Raw genomic sequence first — 19,056 nt, 5'->3', positions numbered from 1 at the left:
TTGAGGAGGAAGTTAATGATGATGATCATGAAACTGCAGTTCAAGTTTCTGTCGAACCACGCAGGTCGACGAGATCACGTGCTGCTGCAGAGTGGTACGGTGATCCCGTCTTATCAATCATGTTGTTAGACAACAATGAACCTGCAAATTATGAAGAAGCAATGGTGGGCCCAGATTCCAACAAATGGCTAGGAGCCATGAAATCCGAGATAGGATCTATGTATGAGAACAAAGTGTGGACTTTGGAGGTACTACCTGAGGGTCGCAAGACTATTCAGAACAAATGGATCTTTAAGAGGAAGACGGACGCTGACGGCAATGTGACCGTTTATAAAGCTCGACTTGTGGCAAAGGGTTTTTCACAAGTTCAAGGAATTGACTACGATGAGACATTCTCACCCGTAGCGATGCTTAAGTCCGTCAGAATCATGTTAGCAATAGCTGCATTTTTCGATTATGAAATCTGGCAGATGGATGTCAAAACGGCGTTCCTTAACGGTTTCCTTAAGGAAGAGTTGTATATGATACAACCCGAAGGTTTTGTCGATCCTGAGAATACTAACAAGGTGTGCAAGCTCCAGCGATCCATTTATGGACTGGTGCAAGCATCTCGGAGTTGGAACAAACGCTTTGATGAGGTGATCAAAGCATTTGGGTTTATACAAGTGGTTGGAGAATCTTGTATTTACAAGAAAGTGAGTGGGAGCTCTGTGGCGTTTCTAATATTATATGTGGATGACATATTACTGATTGGAAACAACGTAGAGTTTTTGGAGAGCATAAAAGGTTACTTGAATAAAAGTTTCTCTATGAAGGACCTAGGAGAAGCTGCTTACATTCTAGGCATTAAGATCTATAGGGATAGATCAAAACGCCTGATAGGACTTTCACAAAGCACATACCTTGATAAAGTTTTGAAGAGGTTCAAAATGGAACAGTCCAAGAAAGGGTTCTTGCCAGTTCTACAAGGTACGAGATTGAGTAAGACTCAGTGCCCAGCAACTGATGAAGATAGAGAGCATATGCGCTCCGTCCCCTATGCTTCAGCCATAGGTTCTATCATGTATGCGATGTTGTGCACTAGGCCGGATGTTAGCCTGGCCATAAGTATGGCAGGTAGGTTCCAGAGTAATCCAGGAGTGGATCACTGGACAGCGGTCAAGAATATCCTGAAGTACCTGAAAAGGACTAAGGATATGTTTCTCGTGTATGGAGGTGACGAAGAGCTCGCCGTAAAAGGTTACGTCGATGCAAGCTTTGACACAGATCCGGACGACTCTAAGTCGCAAACCGGATACGTATTTATTCTTAATGGGGGTGTGATAAGCTGGTGCAGTTCCAAGCAAAGCGTCGTAGCAGATTCTACATGTGAAGCGGAGTACATGGCTACCTCGGAGGCGGCTAAGGAGGGTGTCTGGATGAAGCAGTTCATGACGGATCTTGGAGTGGTGCCAAGCGCACTCAATCCAATAACCTTGTTCTGTGATAACACGGGTGCCATTGCCTTAGCAAAGGAACCACAGTTTCACAAGAAGACCAGACACATCAAACGACGCTTCAACCTCATCCGCGACTACGTCGAGGGAGAGGACGTAAATATATGCAAGGTGCACACGGATCTGAATGTAGCAGACCCGCTGACTAAACCTCTTCCACGGCCAAAGCATGATCAACACCAGAACTGTATGGGTGTTAGATTTATTACAATGTAATTCACATGATGATGTGAGGGCTAGATTATTGACTCTAGTGCAAGTGGGAGACTGTTGGAATTATGCCCTAGAGGCAATAATAAATATAGTTATTATTATAATTCCTGTATCAAGATAATCGTTTATTATCCATGCTATAATTGTATTGAATGAAGACTCATTTACATGTGTGGATACATAGACAAAACACCGTCCCTAGCAAGCCTCTAGTTGGCTAGCAAGTTGATCAAAGATAGTCAGTGTCTTCTGATTATGAACAAGGTATTGTTGCTTGATAACTGGATCACGTCATTAGGAGAATCACGTGATGGACTAGACCCAAACTAATAGACGTAGCATGTTGATCGTGTCATTTTGTTGCTACTGTTTTCTGCGTGTCAAGTATTTATTCCTATGACCATGAGATCATATAACTCACTGACACCGGAGGAATACTTTGTGTGTATTAAACATCGCAACGTAAGTGGGTGACTATAAAGATGCTCTACAGGTATCTCCGAAGGTGTTAGTTGAATTAGTATGGATCAAGACTAGGATTTGTCACTCCGTGTGACGGAGAGGTATCTCGGGGCCCACTCGGTAATACAACATCACACACAAGCCTTGCAAGCAATGTAACTTAGTGTAAGTTGCGGGATCTTGTATTACGGAACGAGTAAAGAGACTTACCGGTAAACGAGATTGAAATAGGTATACGGATACTGACGATCGAATCTCGGGCAAGTAACATACCGAAGGACAAAGGGAATGACATACGGGATTATATGAATCCTTGGCACTGAGGTTCAAACGATAAGATCTTCGTAGAATATGTAGGATCCAATATGGGCATCCAGGTCCCGCTATTGGATATTGACCGAGGAGTCTCTCGGGTCATGTCTACATAGTTCTCGAACCCGCAGGGTCTGCACACTTAAGGTTCGACGTTGTTTTATGTGTATTTGAGTTATATGGTTGGTTACCGAATGTTGTTCGGAGTCCCGGATGGGATCACGGACGTCACGAGAGTTTCCGGAATGGTCCGGAAACAAAGATTGATATATAGGATGACCTCATTTGATTACCGGAAGGTTTTCGGAGTTACCGGGAAAGTGCCGGGAATGACGAATGGGTTCCGGGAGTTCACCGGGGGGGCAACCCACCCCGGGGAAGCCCATAGGCCTTGAGGGTGGCGCACCAGCCCTTAGTGGGCTGGTGGGACAGCCCAAAAGGGCTCTATGCGCCAAGAAGAGAAAATCAAGAGAAAAGAAAAAAAAAGAGGAGGTGGGAAGGAAGGGAAGGACTCCCTCCCACCAAACCAAGTCCAACTCGGTTTGGGGGGGAGTCTTCCCCCCTTGGCTCGGCCGACCCCCTTGGGGCTCCTTGAGCCCCAAGGCAAGGTCCCCTCCCTCCCACCTATATATACGGAGGTTTTAGGGTTGATTTGAGACGACTTTTCCACGGCAGCCCGACCACATACCTCCACGGTTTTTCCTCTAGATCGCGTTTCTGCGGAGCTCGGGCGGAGCCCTGCTGAGACAAGGTCATCACCAACCTCCGGAGCGCCGTCACGCTACCGGAGAACTCTTCTACCTCTCCGTCTCTCTTGCTGGATCAAGAAGGCCGAGATCATCGTCGAGCTGTACGTGTGCTGAACGCGGAGGTGCCGTCCGTTCGGTACTAGATCGTGGGACTGATCGCGGGATTGTTCGCGGGGCGGATCGAGGACGTGAGGACATTCCACTACATCATCCGCGTTCACTAACGCTTCTGCTGTACGATCTACAAGGGTACGTAGATCACTCATCCCCTCTCGTAGATGGACATCACCATGATAGGTCTTCGTGCGCGTAGGAAAATTTTTGTTTCCCATGCGACGTTCCCCAACAGATTACTCTTTGTAGTTGATGCTAGTTGGGTTACTTGGTGGAAGAGTTTATGTTCAGATCCTTGATGCTATTCATTACACCTCTGATCATGATTATGATTATGCTTTGTGAGTAGTTACTTTTGTTCCTGAGGACATGGGATAAGTCATGCTAATAATAGTCATGTGAATTTGGTATTCGTTCGGTATTTTGATATGATGTATGTTGTCTTTTCCTCTAGTGGTGTTATGTCAACGTCGACTACATAATACTTCACCATATTTGGGCCTAGAGGAAGGCATTGGGGAGTAGTAAGTAGATGATGGGTTGCTAGAGTGACAGAAGCTTAAATCTCAGTCTATGCATTGCTTCGTAAGGGGTTGGTTTGGATCCACTAGTTTAATGCTATGGTTAGACGTTGTCTTAATTCTTCTTTCGTAGTTGCGGATGCTTGCGAGAGGGGTTAATTATAAGTGGGATGCTTGTCCAAGTAAGGGCAGTACCCAAGCGCCGGTCCACCCACATATCAAACTATCAAAGTAACGAACGCGAATCACATGAACATGATGCAACTAGCATGACAGAAATTCCCGTGTGTCCTCGGGAGCGTTTTTCCTCTTATAAGACTTTGTTCATGCTTGTCCCTTGCTACAAAAGGGATTGGGCACTTGCTGCACCGTTGCTACTACTTGTTACTTGTTACTTTTCGCTTGCTACGTTTCACCTTGCTACACCATCACTTGTTACCGCTACTTTCAGTGCTTGCAGTTATTACCTTGCTGAAAACTGTTTATCAGAGCCTTCTGCTCCTCGCTGGGTTCGACACTCTTACTTATCGAAAGGACTATGATTGATCCCCTATACTTGTGGGTCACCAGCCGCCGCTATTGCCAAAGCTTTGTCTGATGTTCTTGATACCCCCAAATTGCTAGACTTGACCGGCGAGGTTGTTTTCTTTGCTTTCTTTAACTCTCGTGGGGAGATGTACGCAGGTGGTGGCGGTGGTGTGTCAGAAATCTGAAAGTTTGCATCTGCCCCAGCCCCTATTGCATGCTCCTTTGCCCGATCAAGGCTTAAAGTGCTGCTGGATGCCGCCTGTGCCACAAGGTTTTGATTATGCTGGCTAGCTGATAGAGCTAAATTCAGACTTCGACGGGTGTCGGTTCAGTCTCCGGCCCTTCCCCGTCCGACCTAGTTGTTTTCAGAGGGCTCGTCACATCTTCCTCCTCGCCTTGTCCCTCATCCATACCAGCCTCCTGGGAAGATCGCTTACGTAGGGGTGATTTCTGGTGGGTATTAGGATCGCCCCGACCCCTGCCACCTGCTCTTCCACGACCCCTCGATCGACCTCCTCGTGTTGCATGGTCTTCCTCTTTCATCCCCGGCGCTACCTCCTTACGCTGTGCCAGCATCCAGCTTCCCCATTGCTTCTGCTTCGCCTCCCAAACACCATCTCCGCACTCCTCATGGTTATGACCCATGAGTCCACAAACTTGACAGAAGTATGGTATTTTTTTCATACTTAACAGGGAACATGTGTCGTCCCTCTCCCATGACTGACAGCGCCGTAACACTGGTGAGAGGCTTGCTCACGAGTACACGCGCTCAAACTCGTACATAGTCACCTTCATAGAACAACCTTGGAGAAAGCTGGGTTTCTTTGACCCTGCCAATACGCCTAGCAAGTTGATCCACAATGCCTGTACTCCGATACATGTCAGGGATCTCGTGAATCTGAGCCCAGATGTGTAGACCATCAAGGACCACCGAAGCAGGATTACTCTTCCCATCATAATCTTCTACTATGAGTCCCATGCCTCGGAACAGCCACAGACCACCATGGACAACTTTCTTCCAGTCCCCTAGATAGAACATGTGGAACACAAAGAGATTATCCCCTGCTTCTCTGTACTTTGGGGGTTTAGCCAATCCCCATACGGATTTTAGGGTTTCGAACATTGCCGATGAGGAGAAGGGGCGTGATGTGTGCAGCCTTCCAATCGCAAGCCACCTAGCATCCGCCTCGAGTTTCTTAACCTCCGCTTCGCCCACAACCACATCATCTAGCTCTTCATCCTTCAAATCCAAGTGCTGCAGCATATCTTTCAAGTTCTTCCCGGTCCATCCAGAGGAAGAGGATGACCCGTCATCCCCCGCCATTGGCCCAGAGAAACTCCTTGCACCCCCACCGAAGTCGGCCAAGTGCCTCACCGGAGCGGGGAAACAGCCGGTGGATGATACTCGCGGCGGCGATCGGATCGCCGTCAGAGGTCTTAAACCCTAAATGAGAGGGTATCCAAGCCTGGGTAACTGTATATTTGTTTTGTCTTAACTAGCAAAATGGCACGTGCGTTGCCACGGAAGAAAAAAACATAATCTCCAATGATGATGACCACATTATGTTCACATATCATCGCTTGATTTATAAATTTTTGTGCACAAATGCAAGAAAATGTTTTTTCTTTTAAATTTATTCACAAGTTGAAGCAATCTTTACATTTTCAAAAAATATATATCATGGTTGTCAAAAATCTTGGTAACTCAAAGATTTATTCTGAATTTCAAGATTTTTTTTAGAAAACATACAATAATAATCCGATTCATCCAACAGTTAATTCTTCAAAATTCACACAGGTATATTGTCACATAGACTTAGAAACATTAATGTTTAACTACATACATTAGATCTTTCGTGAACAATTTTACAAATATGGGAACAATTTTAAAATCAAAAACATTTTTTACAATTTACAAACATTTACTAAAAATCGTGAATATTTTTTATATTTCGAACGGGTTTAAATATTTCCTTTTGAATTGGCGACCAATTCAAGAAAAGACGAACATAACTTTTAATGTTGGAGGATTTTATTTTAAATTCACAAACATTTTTTGAAACGCGTGAAGTTTTCTGAATGAACAAATATTTTTATAAATCAGTAATATATTTATTAAATTCATGGACATTGTTTTGGAATTTTCAAAAAAAATATAAAAATGCGGCGCTTTTTTTGAATCCTATTTTTAATTCAAAATAAAAATTCGTCAGCATTTTAATTCAAAATTCCTATTTTTTAGTATGCAAAAGTTTTTGTAATTCTAAATTATTTAAATTATAAATAAACAAAAATGGAACGCAAAATTGTTTAAAAAAAAGAAACTATCAAAACAGGCATTAGCTATTTTTAAAATTGTAGGACATTTTTTAAATGCATTAACATATTTTGAATTAGAAAGCATTTTTTTAAATGCCTTTAATAATTTTTAATACATGGAATTGTATTTTAGATCATGGACTTTTCTTATTGTACAAACATTTTTCTAAAATAGCAAACATTTTATTGTATATGCGAGCATTTTTTATAAAACTCCGAGCAGTTTTTGAAGTCACAAACATTTTAATTTTTTAAACATGTTGATTTATAATTTTCATTTTATTAAAATTTTAAAGATTATTTGAAGTTCTAAATAATATAAAATAAAAAAATAAAACGGAACTGAAAATAAAAAAATAAACGAAACTAAAAGCAGGCGCCTGTGCATGGGCCGGCCCTTACGGTGTGTTGGATATTCTCCCAGCATGCAGAGCGTAATATATGACGTTTTTACATGGGCCGGCCCAGTTCAAGATTTTTCGCTTTGTGAAACGTTTTCTATTACTTACCTGTGGCATGGTGGGTAATTTATGCAAACTTTAGGGGTAATTTTCAAGACGGACGACCAGAAACCGTATTTGCTTTATTATTATTAGTACAAATGCCCGTGCGTTGCACCGGGCGAAGAAAAAGGCACAACCAGCTTTATATTGCATTGTGTACCATTTTAATAGACATCAATAATAAGGTAAAACTGATTATTGCTTTTTGTATAATCAAGTTTGGATGTGAAGAAGCCAACTTAGCATTCTTCATCAGATGCAAGAGCAGTTTTGCATGGAATAGTTTGTCAATAAAAAAAATTTAGGCTTTTCTGGTAAACATGAAAATTTCCTTATTGCTAATAAAAGTTCAGGTTTACATAAAAATTGGAACACTTCTTTAAGAATCTTAAATGTTTATGAAAATTAGAACATTTCTCTAAAAAACACATCCTTTGACTGATTTTTTTCTTTAAAGAATGTTTTGATTTTTTTTGTACATTTCGAAATGAATTTTCTAGTAAAAATAGATTGTTTTTTTAGAATCCTTACGATTTTAAAACAAGTGCAAACATGATTTTTTTTAAACAAAAATAGTGTAAACATGTGTAAACCTGTGAAATTTCTTGAACTAATTTCTTAGTAAACAAATTACACTGGCCACATGCAAGGTCGGGTCATATGCTCTAAATATAGTTATAAATCCAAAGAATATTGAGCTTAAGATTACTAAGTAAAACCAAGTGTATATATATATATATATGACAAATTTTATCTATCACCGGTGGTAGTTACCACCACTTACGTTTTGTATGTTATATGGAGTATGTATCAAATTGAAGAGTATGTATGCATAGTATGTAGTATATAATCATGTTTAGGTAGTATATATACTGTTTTTTTGATAGTATATATCATATTTTGTGTATGCTCTTTTTTACATACAAATATATATGTATTTCACAAATATAATAAAAACTATGGGTCAACTTGTAATTTTTTCATGTAACTCACTTTAAAAAATCTTGTATATAGTATATGAACATAATTAAAATGATAAATTAGTATATATAATCCTGCATGGTAGTATATTGAACAAGTGGGGTAACTACCCCTGGGTGGTAGGATGTATTTTTCATATATATATATATATATATATATATATATATATATATATATATATATATATATATATATCTTGTCTGTATTTTGGAGTTTGACAGCAAGGGGAGTTATTGATCACCCTGTGCTGGTGTGAATTAATGCTTTCCCTTTGACATCTTACATGTAGACACGGGTTGCCTTTTCAATACCGATCATAATTGTAGTCATACTTTGATTAATTTTTCTGGATAGGATGAATTATGCAACCGTTCAGTCAACATATATGTTTTACTATTCATATTACTGGACAAATTCCATTTGTTAATACAATTTTGAAAGCCATGCGTTAATACCTGATGTAGTTGTTTCTGGTTGAGCTTCTTTTCCAAATTTTATTTTGTTTGTTTTTGTTTCCCCTGTTATAACATTGTGTAATTAGTAGTCGAAGTTGCTGACCTTGTTCTTGTTTCTCTCTCAGTTGAAACCACTTGCATACAGGAGTATGGATTTTGAAGAATTCTGCGCCGCAGCTATCAGCCCTTACCAGCTCGAGGCTCTGGACAAATGGGAGGAGATTGCTGGAACAGCTTTTTTCAGCACTTTGAACAGGAGGGCAACCGAGTCATATCAGTCGAGGAGTTGGCACAGGTATGTAGGGTGACAGTAATTTAAACAGCATTTGTCTTAGCCGGGCTTGGGAGCGTAGGATAGAGCTTTTGGGCCTCCTCCCCGTTTGTACGCAGGAACTAAATCTTGCTCCGACTCATTATTCCATCGTGCAAGATTGGATGAGAAAAACAGATGGCAAGCTAAACTTTCTTGGGTTTACCAAATTTTTACATGGTGTTACAATACGGGGTGCAAACACAAGACGGCATTAAGTAACCGTGGACCAAAAAAATATGTATCTGGTTCTAATTTTACCGCTGCTCATTATATGGCTCCCCTGATTTTGTTGTTGCCCCCTCACCCCTGCTTCTTCTGTCTTGTGGTTAATGATCATTCTTCTTCCTTTTTGTGATGTTGTCAGTTGTTGTCATCATAGCTCTTGTAGAGAGAATACATGTAAAAATCTTTTGTAATGAAAGCGATCGGATGGTTTGTTCGAGAAATATAGTGTTCAAATGTTTTCCCAAGCCCCCATAACTCATCGCTTGGTATCAATGGAGAGCTACAGCTGATCGTAGCGCTCAGCTTAATAACATCTTAAGTACCTGTAATCCCTAGAAATGCAGCGCTCCTCCAGAAGAATGTGGGGTCTGCATTTTTCAGGCTCTGCTCGTTCCCGCTGCATCATCCAGAAGCTTTTGAACCTCTATTTTCTCTCTGAAGTTACGTTGTGTGGATGAACTGGTGGAGGTCAGTTCCGTATGCTGCACGTCGCGTCATCATTGACCATGGGCACCACTCGAAGCTGCAAATTTTTCGTGCTCTCTCGCCATCTCGCTGCAGTTCCATGAGGGAAGAAAATTCGTTGTCGTTGCCAATTGTCAGCCGATCATGAATTCATGATGCGGCGCTGTTGCTGAAACCGACCGGAATTGATCGTTTTTTGCAGCTGGAATTGCAGAAGAGGTCAGCGACTTGCACGTGCAAACGGGGGGGGGGGGTTATCTGTGATCCCCGTTACGGGCCTGTACTTGTCCCTATAATGGCCCTGTTTCATTGGTTGATTTCACTGTCATGACAAGGAGATGGCATTTAGAATGTGGCTTTCAGCCCATGCCAGAGAGACAGAGAGAGAGATAGTGACGATGAAAGGGAAAACCGCCGGTAACAGCAAGCAAGAGATCATTCTTTTCCCGTTCCTCCAAGTTGCTCCACCCTCGGCCATGACGGTGATGGGCCGGCGGCTGATTGATTCCATCGTCAACGCGCTCACACAAAGACGGAGTGTCCCGAAGCTGTGCAGTGTGCTGCTCGTCCATTGGATTGCCACAAATACTAACTAAGTTGCTGGTCTTCTTCTCTGGCCCTTCTCCTCCGCTCCCGTTGCCTTCCTCGCCGCTCTAGCCCTCCTCTTCCTCGTCGGCTCCGTCTCGCTCCCCATCGGAACCATGGCTAGCCACGTCCTCGGCGGCAAGAGCGACAACCCCGCTGCAGCCAACAGCCTCAAGACCGACGGCCTCGCCGCTTCGCCGTCGACGAAAGACAACAAGCGCGAGGTGACGCGATTTGACTACCCATCCTCTGCGTTTCCCCCCTCCTCGGATGGTCTGCTATTTTTGCTGCTGTGATGAACTCGTGCAGTCGATTCCTGTCGCCGCACCCGTGGGCAGCGCCAGCTCCCCGCCTATTTGAGGACGCGTCCGTGGGCAGCGCCGGCTCCCCGTCATGGCCTCCTCGCCAAGCCTGTCTTCCTCGCGGCCGGCAGCTGCAGCTGCTGTCGGAACTTGTTGTTGATGAAGTCGTCCGCCCTCTCGTCCACGCACGCGGCCTCCGGCGGTCCCACGTCCGGCCGCCTCGCCTTCGTCAGCACCGCGGGAGCCCTCGGCGCGTGCTGCACCAGCCGAGCCGGCGCCGGCACCGGGCGCGCTCCAGCCTCCTCACCTCGGTCGTGACCACTGAGACCTTATCTTAACAGAAGGATCTCGGGTGGAATACTCCAAAACACGAGGTACTTTTTGTAAGAACGAAACGTTTTCCTGGTTAGTCACTTAAAGAGGGACGGCGGGTTAATTACTTGAAAATACAAGGACTTTTTTGTAAAATATCCACGACGTACGGTGCTTTATTATTAGGGGAGATTAGGAGATTAGGAAGAGATAAAAGTTGCACACAATCTGTATTTCCGGATCTGCGTTCTTAAAGCCTATCAGGCTCACAATCTGTATTTCCGGATCTGCGTTAATCGGCCATGCAGTGTCCTTAAAGCCTATCGGTCTCACCATCGCTTTGGGCAGAACGAAACCCAGTCCTAACCGGACCAGCCCAAGACCCCCCCAAATTGGGCTATCAAATTCTGGTGTGGCCCATAATTCTTGTCCCCCTTCATCGCCTACGCCGCCGCGCGTCATTGCCGCGACAGCGACCAGTGCGCCCCGTCAGCGTCTTCCCCTCCCTTCAGCTCGCCAAAGCTCAAAGGCCAGCCTGGGTGGAATGGGCGGACGAGGCGAGGCGAGCTCGGCAGCCATGACGGCCTCCTCAGCGCCTCTCCTCCTCCCCCGCGCCCCGGCGCCGGCGGCGCGGGACGAGGTGCGGCGGCAGGTGGGGCTCGCGGCGCCGCTGGTGGCGTGCAGCCTGCTGCAGTACAGCCTGCAGGTGGTCTCCGTCATGTTCGCCGGCCACCTCGGCGAGCTTCCCCTCTCCTCCGCCTCCGTCGCGGCCTCCTTCGCCAACGTCACCGGCTTCAGCGTCCTGGTAATCCGTGTCGTTAGTTCGTTACCAAACCAAGCCTCGTGTTGCTACTTGTGAAGCATGACAAAAATTGTTTCCAGAGCTGAAATTGTTTCCGAAGTTGAAAGGAAGAGCGAGTTGATATGGAATGCAGAGCGAGCACCTAGGAGCTACTAGTTTTTAGTGCGTCGTGAGCAAAATTATCGGAAAATTAGTATGCTTATTATGTGACCAGCAGGCACAAAATTTTCTTCTAACACTACCAGATGATGCCTGCTTTCAGTTGCAATTTGGTTTGATGGAAATTTTTCACATGTTCAGCTGGGAATGGGAAGCGCGCTCGATACACTGTGTGGGCAATCGTACGGTGCAAAACAGTATGATATGCTGGGGACGCATGCTCAGAGGGCTATCTTCGTTCTTATGCTTTCAAGCGTTCCGCTGGCCTTTGTATTGGCTTTCGCTGGCCAAATTCTTACTGCTCTTGGTCAAAATCCTGAGATATCATATGGAGCCGGAACCTATGCCAGGTTGTTGATTCCTGGGCTTTTCGCATACGGCTTGCTTCAGTGCCTTACCAAGTTCCTGCAGGCCCAAAATATTGTCCACCCACTGGTAGTTTGTTCGGGGGTGACATTGATATTCCACATTCTGCTGTGCTGGTTCCTTGTTCAGAATTCCGGTCTTGGCTACAGAGGAGCAGCTTTCGCAACCTCGGTATCTTATTGGTTTAATGTGATTCTGCTAGCGCTGTATGTTAAATTCTCTGAAGCTGGCAGAAGGAGTTGGCATGGATGGTCAAGGGCAGTGTTAAAGGATGTTAACTTGTTTTTAAGTCTGGCCATTCCATCTACATTTATGACCTGGTAAGCCTGATATGAGCAACCGCCAAAAACAATGTCTTACTAATGAGTATCTCGACAATAGAATGTCTTTACAACTGGGTGAAAAGTAGTGATACGTGGTTTACTCTTCTTTCTTCTTCATGGAACATATGTTGTTTGACTTGAAACATAGTTCAGCTTGGAGTACTGGGCATTCGAGATGGTGGTTCTTCTTGCAGGTTTTCTTCCAAATCCAAAACTGGAAACTTCAATTTTATCCATCAGGTAAGGAAACAGGACTTGAAACACTTTCTTGCATTAAATTACTGAGAATTTCTAACAAGCAGACGATTTTTGGTAGATTCAACAGTGCTGTTATATAACAAGACTATTTACCTGCCTGGTAGACTCAAATCACATGGCGGTAGGCCGGTAGCAGGGTGTTACATACCTTCCCTTCCATTTTTTGTGATAACCGCGAAGTACGATGTTAGCTAGTTTGACATTATGCTTTCAGATACTTGATTATGCCACTAACTTTGGTTCATTTTTCTAGCCTAAACACAATGTGGATGGTTTATACAATTCCAAGTGGCCTCAGCAGTGCAATAAGGTCAGGGGAGCACAATATCAGAAGTCCACTCCGTTCCTTTCATTTTGTGAGAATTAACATCTCAAAATTGTACTTAACCAGTTTGAATCCATGATTAATGTTTGTATGCAGTATTAGAGTGTCCAATGAATTAGGTTCCGGGAATCCACAAGCAGCACGTCTATCAGTTCTTATTTCAGGAATTATGTGCCTAACAGAAGGCCTTCTTGTACTTATCATCACAGTTTCTGTACGAGATGTGTGGGGTTATTTGTACAGCAATGAAGAAGAGATAGTAAAGTATGTATCCATAATGATGCCGATTCTCGCCACTTCTAACTTCATGGATGGCATACAATGCACACTATCAGGTATGGCCTAAATATGCATCCTAATATTAATTTTATATGTCTAGAATACAGCAGTTCCTCCCTTCTGAAGAAGACTTATGTGCAAACAGAATAACATATTGCATAGTCCACTGAACCATTTCTGCCAATATTAATGCTGTTTCGTTTGCCTCAAGCATGTTACCTTCGAATAGTAGCCATCAGATTGAACTTCAATCATTAACAGATATTGAACATAAATTGCTAACAAATGCTTAGAAACAGGATAATTTTGAGGATGGGTGGATTTTTTTTACTTGCATGTCTATTTCAGAAACAATCTCAGAATGTTTTCATATATACACTGACTGTACAAGAAAGCATCAATTTCTCTGCAAGAAATTGCAGTTGATATTCCTAGTTTTGCTCAAACTCTCACAAACCAACCATTTATTTTGTTTTTTTTTTCCTTTTCTTTCTATGCTAATTTTCCTAATTGTCCTAATTTTCTATGCTAATGTATTGAATTGCAAATTCCCTGCACGATCTGACAAAAATATAAACATTTATGAAGTATTCCTAAACTTAAGACCTGTTCGGTAACCCTCTACGGAGCGGAGCAGGCGGAGCGCCCTTTCAGCCACTCCCCAAATTTGAACTGAATGCTGCTCCGCTCCGGAGCGGAGTTAGAGAGCGGAGACAGTCCGAACAGGTGCTTAATGTCCACACCACACTAACTAAACAGGCAACTGTATTCATGCTTGCTTGGAGATCTCTTTGATCACCAAAACTCTAGCTCTATGGATTGTAGCAAGGCACAGGCCCACATGCTCTTCTAGCTCCATGGCCAATCTCCTAGAGCTAGAACAACTCCTCCTCAGCTCCATCACCATCTCCTGCACTGGATACTTCTCATCCACCATCTCCATGCAATATGTTGCCATTGCATTCTCCCGCTCAATACCGTCAGAGAGGCGCACAGCAAGGTGACTCACCGTGTCGAAGTCCCTGCCAAGAACATATGTGCCCTTTGCGGCAGTATCGAGTTGCTCCTGCAACTGCTGCAAAGACTCTGTCTTGGAACGTTTCAGCCTTGTGACCCTCCTCTTGAGCGCAATAGGGCAGAGCCCCATGAGCGCAGACCCAACCAGAAGGCTAAAGACCAGCAGGTGTGCTGCAATCCCGATGGCAACCGCACCACCAGCAATGACAAGGCAACTCCTTGAGAGCTTCTTGATGATTTTCACTATCTTGAGCTTCTTTGCCACTTTCTTGTGACTTGATTTGATGGTCTGGAGCACGGAGGAGTACCTGTCATGAATCTGTCTGAAATTGCTTCTTGTGGTGGTGCTGAAAGGGTTGCTTCTAACAGGGAATGTTTCCAGTGCAAGGGAGGTGCTACTAGTGGCAGTAGTACTACAGCCTATGCTTGCAAGGAAGCTGTCCATTGATTGGTAGTTGCTTTGGGTGTTCTTGATGTTCATCAGCAGCTGCTTGCAGATCTCGGAGGCCTCAGCACTGGCATCAAAGTAACCAGCCATTGCGAGCTCAATGTCGGCAGATTTTTTCCGCCTCATATTGTGAAGCATCGGGAGGATGAGCTCTTGCTGAGGTTGAAGAAGGGCTTCCATCCCTTCCTTGTTTGATAGGAAGCGCATGTTAGACTGCGTGCGCATGGTGTTGACATACTCTTGCTCTATGTTCAGGCCGTCTTGCGCGCCCGCCAGCAGCTCCATACCTTTCTACAGAACACACAGATTTTCAGTTTGCAAACTCTAAATTCAACAGAACTGCATGCCGTCGAAATTGCTTTTGGGAAGAGAAAACAGAAAACAAGAACATGAAGAGAAGCTCGGCGATGTTCACCTGGATGCACACGTCGATTCTTCGAGGCCCTCAACTCCTTCAAGTTCTTGATCCTTGGAGGTCGGTCGCTGCTTGCCTCTTATCCAGGTGCACCAATTGGCACCGCGCCTGCCTTGGCTTTAAATGTACCTCTCCTCAGGCTTCATATACAAGCACCTGAGCCGATAAAAATCTCGTGCTTTGTCTTGTATTGCGCCCCAAAAGCTTGTGCACTGCGGCTTAAGGCTTAAGTTTGCCACTCCCTGACCCTCCTGGATACCAGGGCGGGGCCCATATCTCCTGATCCCGAGGCTGTGGCGGTTCCACGGCGTATTCTTTTATGACCAACTCGTGCACTCCACACCACTGTAGCAGTCCAACGGTGTACATCTTCATCATCTCTGTCCTTTACCAGCCGCCATACATGCTGGGGGCGTTTAGATTGTGTGCAAGATTTCCTGGTGGTTGCCGCTCTAATAAGCCGTAGGGACACTAGCGGCTATTTAGCTATACTTCAGGTGCTCAAGTTGCCTGAAGTAGCTCCCTTTCTTATGGCTACTTGCCTGCGCCAAGACACGTCATTTTCTTTGATATGTGTATCCAACATCTTCCACAGTCTGCCATGAAGTAAAAAGCTTATGAACAATTGGGTGCATTATGGGCATGCCATCACATTTTAGAACATGCACTTGTGCAAAGAAACAAACTGGTGGTTTAGAAGTTCAGAACATGTTAACAGATCAAATGGTAACAACTTGCTTAAACTATTGCGAGAAAAAACATAAATAGGATGGAAAAACTACTGGTTGATTTGCTTGCTGCAACCAATTAGATTCCAGTCTAGTTTCTGATTCATTTCCTGCATTTCGGTTGGCACTTTGCCACAGAAGTGCGTTGCTCTTGCTTGCACAGGAGGACATCTGTGTCTGATCACATCACCGAACACGCTATCCCGAATAGAAAGCTTGTGGATGTGGTGACATCATACAGTATGTGTATACATCATACGCGGCAGCTCCAACATGAGCCTTTTTGGCACATGTAGAACCTGAATTAAAATTGGTCCTCGTCAGGTAGTAGGATCCCACGTGCGCAGTGCCACTGCCAACACGGGATCATATACAATCCCATTTGGGCAGTGCCATATGGGCTCATTCCTCTTAAATGTTGGGCTTAAACAGTACCGACGTGGGCCATGGTCCCCGTGTTAGCTCTGTCCACTTAAACATTAGTAGGTTTGTCTTTTATTTAATAAGATGCTTCAAATGGTCACCCCTTTAATATTTTCCTTTTATGGGAAAAATGACCTTATTCCTGAAGCTCGTTGGAAACATTAGTAGGTTTGGGGTTATTTTTTTGTTGAATGTGCTTCAAATGCCCACCCCTTTATATTAGGTTTGCCCTCATATGAGAATAATCTACCCTGTGTAGCTTTTTGGAAACATTAGCACTTATCTTGGATAACATTTGCTGAATTTATCTGTTTATGGCTCTGAAGGTGCGGCTAGAGGGTGTGGCTCGCAGAAAGTATGCTCCTTCATCAACCTGTGTGCTTACTATGCTTTTGGTATCCCTTCAGCTGTTATTTTTGCATTTGTTCTGAAGATCGGTGGTAAGGTAAGTTGTACCATGTTTTATCCAATTCTGGGAGGATATATATTCTATGGGTTCTGCCTGAATTCTTGCATGGGTCTCTTTTCTATGGCAGGGGCTTTGGCTGGGAATCATATGTGCTATGGTAGTGCAAATAATAGCTCTGCTTGTGATGATGCTTCATACCAACTGGGATAAAGAGGTAGGTCCGTGCTCTCTGTTGATAAAATTGGATGGTACGTATTATCTAAAATTAAGCTTCACAAGAGTGCTGCTCGTGGAGAGGTGATGACGACGACATTGCAGGCAACCTCGACGTTGCGTGTGGTCTTGCGGGTGCCAAGCCGTCCAGTGTGCCATTTTCTGTGGGCGTGTTTTATCGGTTTTCACTCGTGTTTCTATTAGTTAACCGGATAACTCTCTTCTTCTTAATCAATGAAAATGGTAAATCTTTTGCCTCGTTTAAAAAAAGTTCTGCTGTGAAGGACCAGCTTAGACAGCAGGGCGGGACATAGCCGTAGCACTGTGGGGCCAACGGCAAAGGTGCTCTAATTTTTTTTTTTTTGCAGCGCCATTCCAGCAGGCGCTGCCACTCCTGCAGGCGCTGCAAATTTAAAACGCCTGCACCGTGCACAATGCACCGTGCACAAACACAACTTTTACTTTTTGAAGAACAAAAGCACAATAATAAGTGAACAGTAAAAAGTTCATATCATTGTTAAAATAGTTCAAGTCCAAATGATACCAATGGAAACGATAAACTATATAGATAAACTAGATAAGCTATTACTCCTCATTGCTTTCTTCGATGGTGTAGTCTGACGTGAGGAAGGCGAGGAAGGGAGAGGCGGGGGCAAGGGAGAAGGGCGCCGGCGACGAGGAAGAAGTGCGCGGGGGGCGGCGGTGGCGCAGCGGAGGCGAGAAAGAATGCAACGGAGGTGGCGGTTTGCAGGCGTCCACGTGCGGTTTATAAAGAAAGCGATGTACGCGGCACACGAGAACCCACTTTTTCACGCGCGTGCCGTTTTATTTAGCGTGCGTTTTTTCCGCGCCTGCTTGAGCGCGCCAAACACCCGCACGCGTGCAAAAGGCGCATTTTCTCTCGCGCGCATCATATTTTCCGCGTCTGTTGGATATGCTCTTAGTAGTCTTTGTGAATTACTGTCTTCCATGCTCTGTGACAAGAAAATAGATTGCACTTCTTGTTTCTCCTCATATTTTCCGCGCCTGTTGGATATGCTCTTAGTAGTCTTTGTAAATTACTGCCTTTCATGCTCTGTGACAAGAAAATAGATTGCACTTCTTGTTTCTCCTGAACTTACTTTACACGGACAAATCCATATCGATCATTAGCCTTTCAGATGGCTTGGTAAAGTTGGTATGATAACGAAGTCTGGTATGATTCAATCTGTCTGCATCGCCATCACCATACAGGGCTTGCTTACCTCACCAGCTCGTCATGCTGTGCTGGGATGATGTGTATGCTCTTATTTTACTATGTTGACTACGATGATTACTCACTTTTTGTTTTATTTTTCTTGTAGGCTGAAAGAGCCCGGGCTAGGACTAGAATTCCAGAATCAGATGACACCGTAACATTTGCTTGACTATCATCATTTCTGATGTTCATAGAGAAGGCCTATGGTCCGGCTTTTCATCCAAAGCTTTTTCGGGGTTTGATGTACAGTTGAAAAGGAAACAAAAGCAATGGGTGGCCTGGTAACCATGTTACTAGTACAGGTCTACAACCAAGGATAAACCATGTCATCATTTCTGATTGTTCCGCCATTAAGGTAGATGCTCCATTGTACATAGTTCAAACTTGATACCATCTTGATTCTTGAATGTCATCATTTCTCGCTATACCACCAATAGGTAGATGCTCTATTTTACCACGCAGTTCATTCAAATTCATACCGCAGAGAGTGATACTCCCTCCGTTTCATAATATATGTCTTTTTAGAGATTTCACTAAAGGACTACATACAGATGTATATAGACATATTTTAAAGTATAGATTCACTCACTTTGTTCCGTATGTAGTCCTCTAATGAGATCGTTTAAAAGACTTATATTTAGGAACGGAGGGAGTACATGCTTAATGTATATTTTATTTTGTTTTATGAGGCAAATGTATATCTGTTAATGAAATACTGTCTGTGCACATTCACCTGCACAGTTTCCATTCCTATCATCGCTCCAGTGAGTAGTAGGCGACACTAAACCATCCGAAACGC

General features: G+C 44.0%; 2 protein-coding genes and 1 long non-coding RNA gene across 6 annotated transcripts; 2 read left to right on the top strand and 1 right to left on the bottom strand.

Annotated features, from left to right (window-relative positions):
- Window positions 1–8,762: 8,762 nt before the first annotated feature.
- On the top strand, window positions 8,763–9,090 carry LOC123412858. The gene is made up of 2 exons (XR_006613617.1): window positions 8,763–8,948; window positions 9,044–9,090. It is a non-coding gene; the product is annotated as an uncharacterized LOC123412858 (long non-coding RNA).
- Window positions 9,091–11,483: 2,393 nt separating this feature from the next.
- On the top strand, window positions 11,484–18,729 carry LOC123411421 (protein DETOXIFICATION 16-like). Of its 4 annotated transcripts, none has more exons than XM_045104360.1 (9): window positions 11,484–11,660; window positions 11,958–12,502; window positions 12,654–12,745; window positions 12,822–12,942; window positions 13,017–13,073; window positions 13,185–13,423; window positions 16,725–16,843; window positions 16,935–17,021; window positions 17,637–18,036. In XM_045104360.1, the coding sequence occupies exons 1-9, from the start codon at window positions 11,574–11,576 to the stop codon at window positions 17,790–17,792; spliced, it is 1,503 nt and encodes a 500-aa protein (XP_044960295.1). In that variant the 5' UTR covers window positions 11,484–11,573; the 3' UTR covers window positions 17,793–18,036. The 4 variants fall into 4 exon arrangements, with proteins under 4 accessions (XP_044960295.1, XP_044960296.1, XP_044960297.1 ...); XM_045104358.1 differs by lacking the exon at window positions 17,637–18,036 and adding an exon at window positions 18,364–18,729 and having other exon boundaries at window positions 11,492–11,660; XM_045104361.1 differs by lacking the exon at window positions 12,822–12,942 and having other exon boundaries at window positions 11,487–11,660; window positions 12,659–12,745.
- LOC123411422 (putative UPF0496 protein 2) lies at window positions 13,759–15,537 on the bottom strand. The gene is made up of 2 exons (XM_045104363.1): window positions 15,248–15,537; window positions 13,759–15,123 (listed from the first exon to the last, which is right to left on the bottom strand). Exon 2 carries the CDS (start codon window positions 15,115–15,117, stop codon window positions 14,137–14,139), a length of 981 nt encoding a protein of 326 aa, XP_044960298.1. The 5' UTR covers window positions 15,118–15,123; window positions 15,248–15,537; the 3' UTR covers window positions 13,759–14,136.
- Window positions 18,730–19,056: the final 327 nt, after the last annotated feature.

This window comes from Hordeum vulgare, chromosome 7H, assembly GCF_904849725.1.
Source record: "Hordeum vulgare subsp. vulgare chromosome 7H, MorexV3_pseudomolecules_assembly, whole genome shotgun sequence".
NCBI lineage: Eukaryota > Viridiplantae > Streptophyta > Magnoliopsida > Poales > Poaceae > Hordeum > Hordeum vulgare.
This window is presented reverse-complemented; position numbering and strand designations above follow the sequence as displayed.

Excerpts from the sequence above, each read along its gene's own strand:
- LOC123411422 (XM_045104363.1), bottom strand. The coding sequence starts at position 15,117 with ATGGAGCTGCTGGCGGGCGCGCAAGACGGCCTGAACATAGAGCAAGAG.
- LOC123411421 (XM_045104360.1), top strand. The coding sequence starts at position 11,574 with ATGTTCGCCGGCCACCTCGGCGAGCTTCCCCTCTCCTCCGCCTCCGTC. Across the intron at positions 11,661-11,957 it reads TCACCGGCTTCAGCGTCCTG|CTGGGAATGGGAAGCGCGCT; the intron begins GTAATCCGTGTC and ends TCACATGTTCAG. Across the intron at positions 16,844-16,934 it reads TTCTGAAGATCGGTGGTAAG|GGGCTTTGGCTGGGAATCAT; the intron begins GTAAGTTGTACC and ends TTTCTATGGCAG.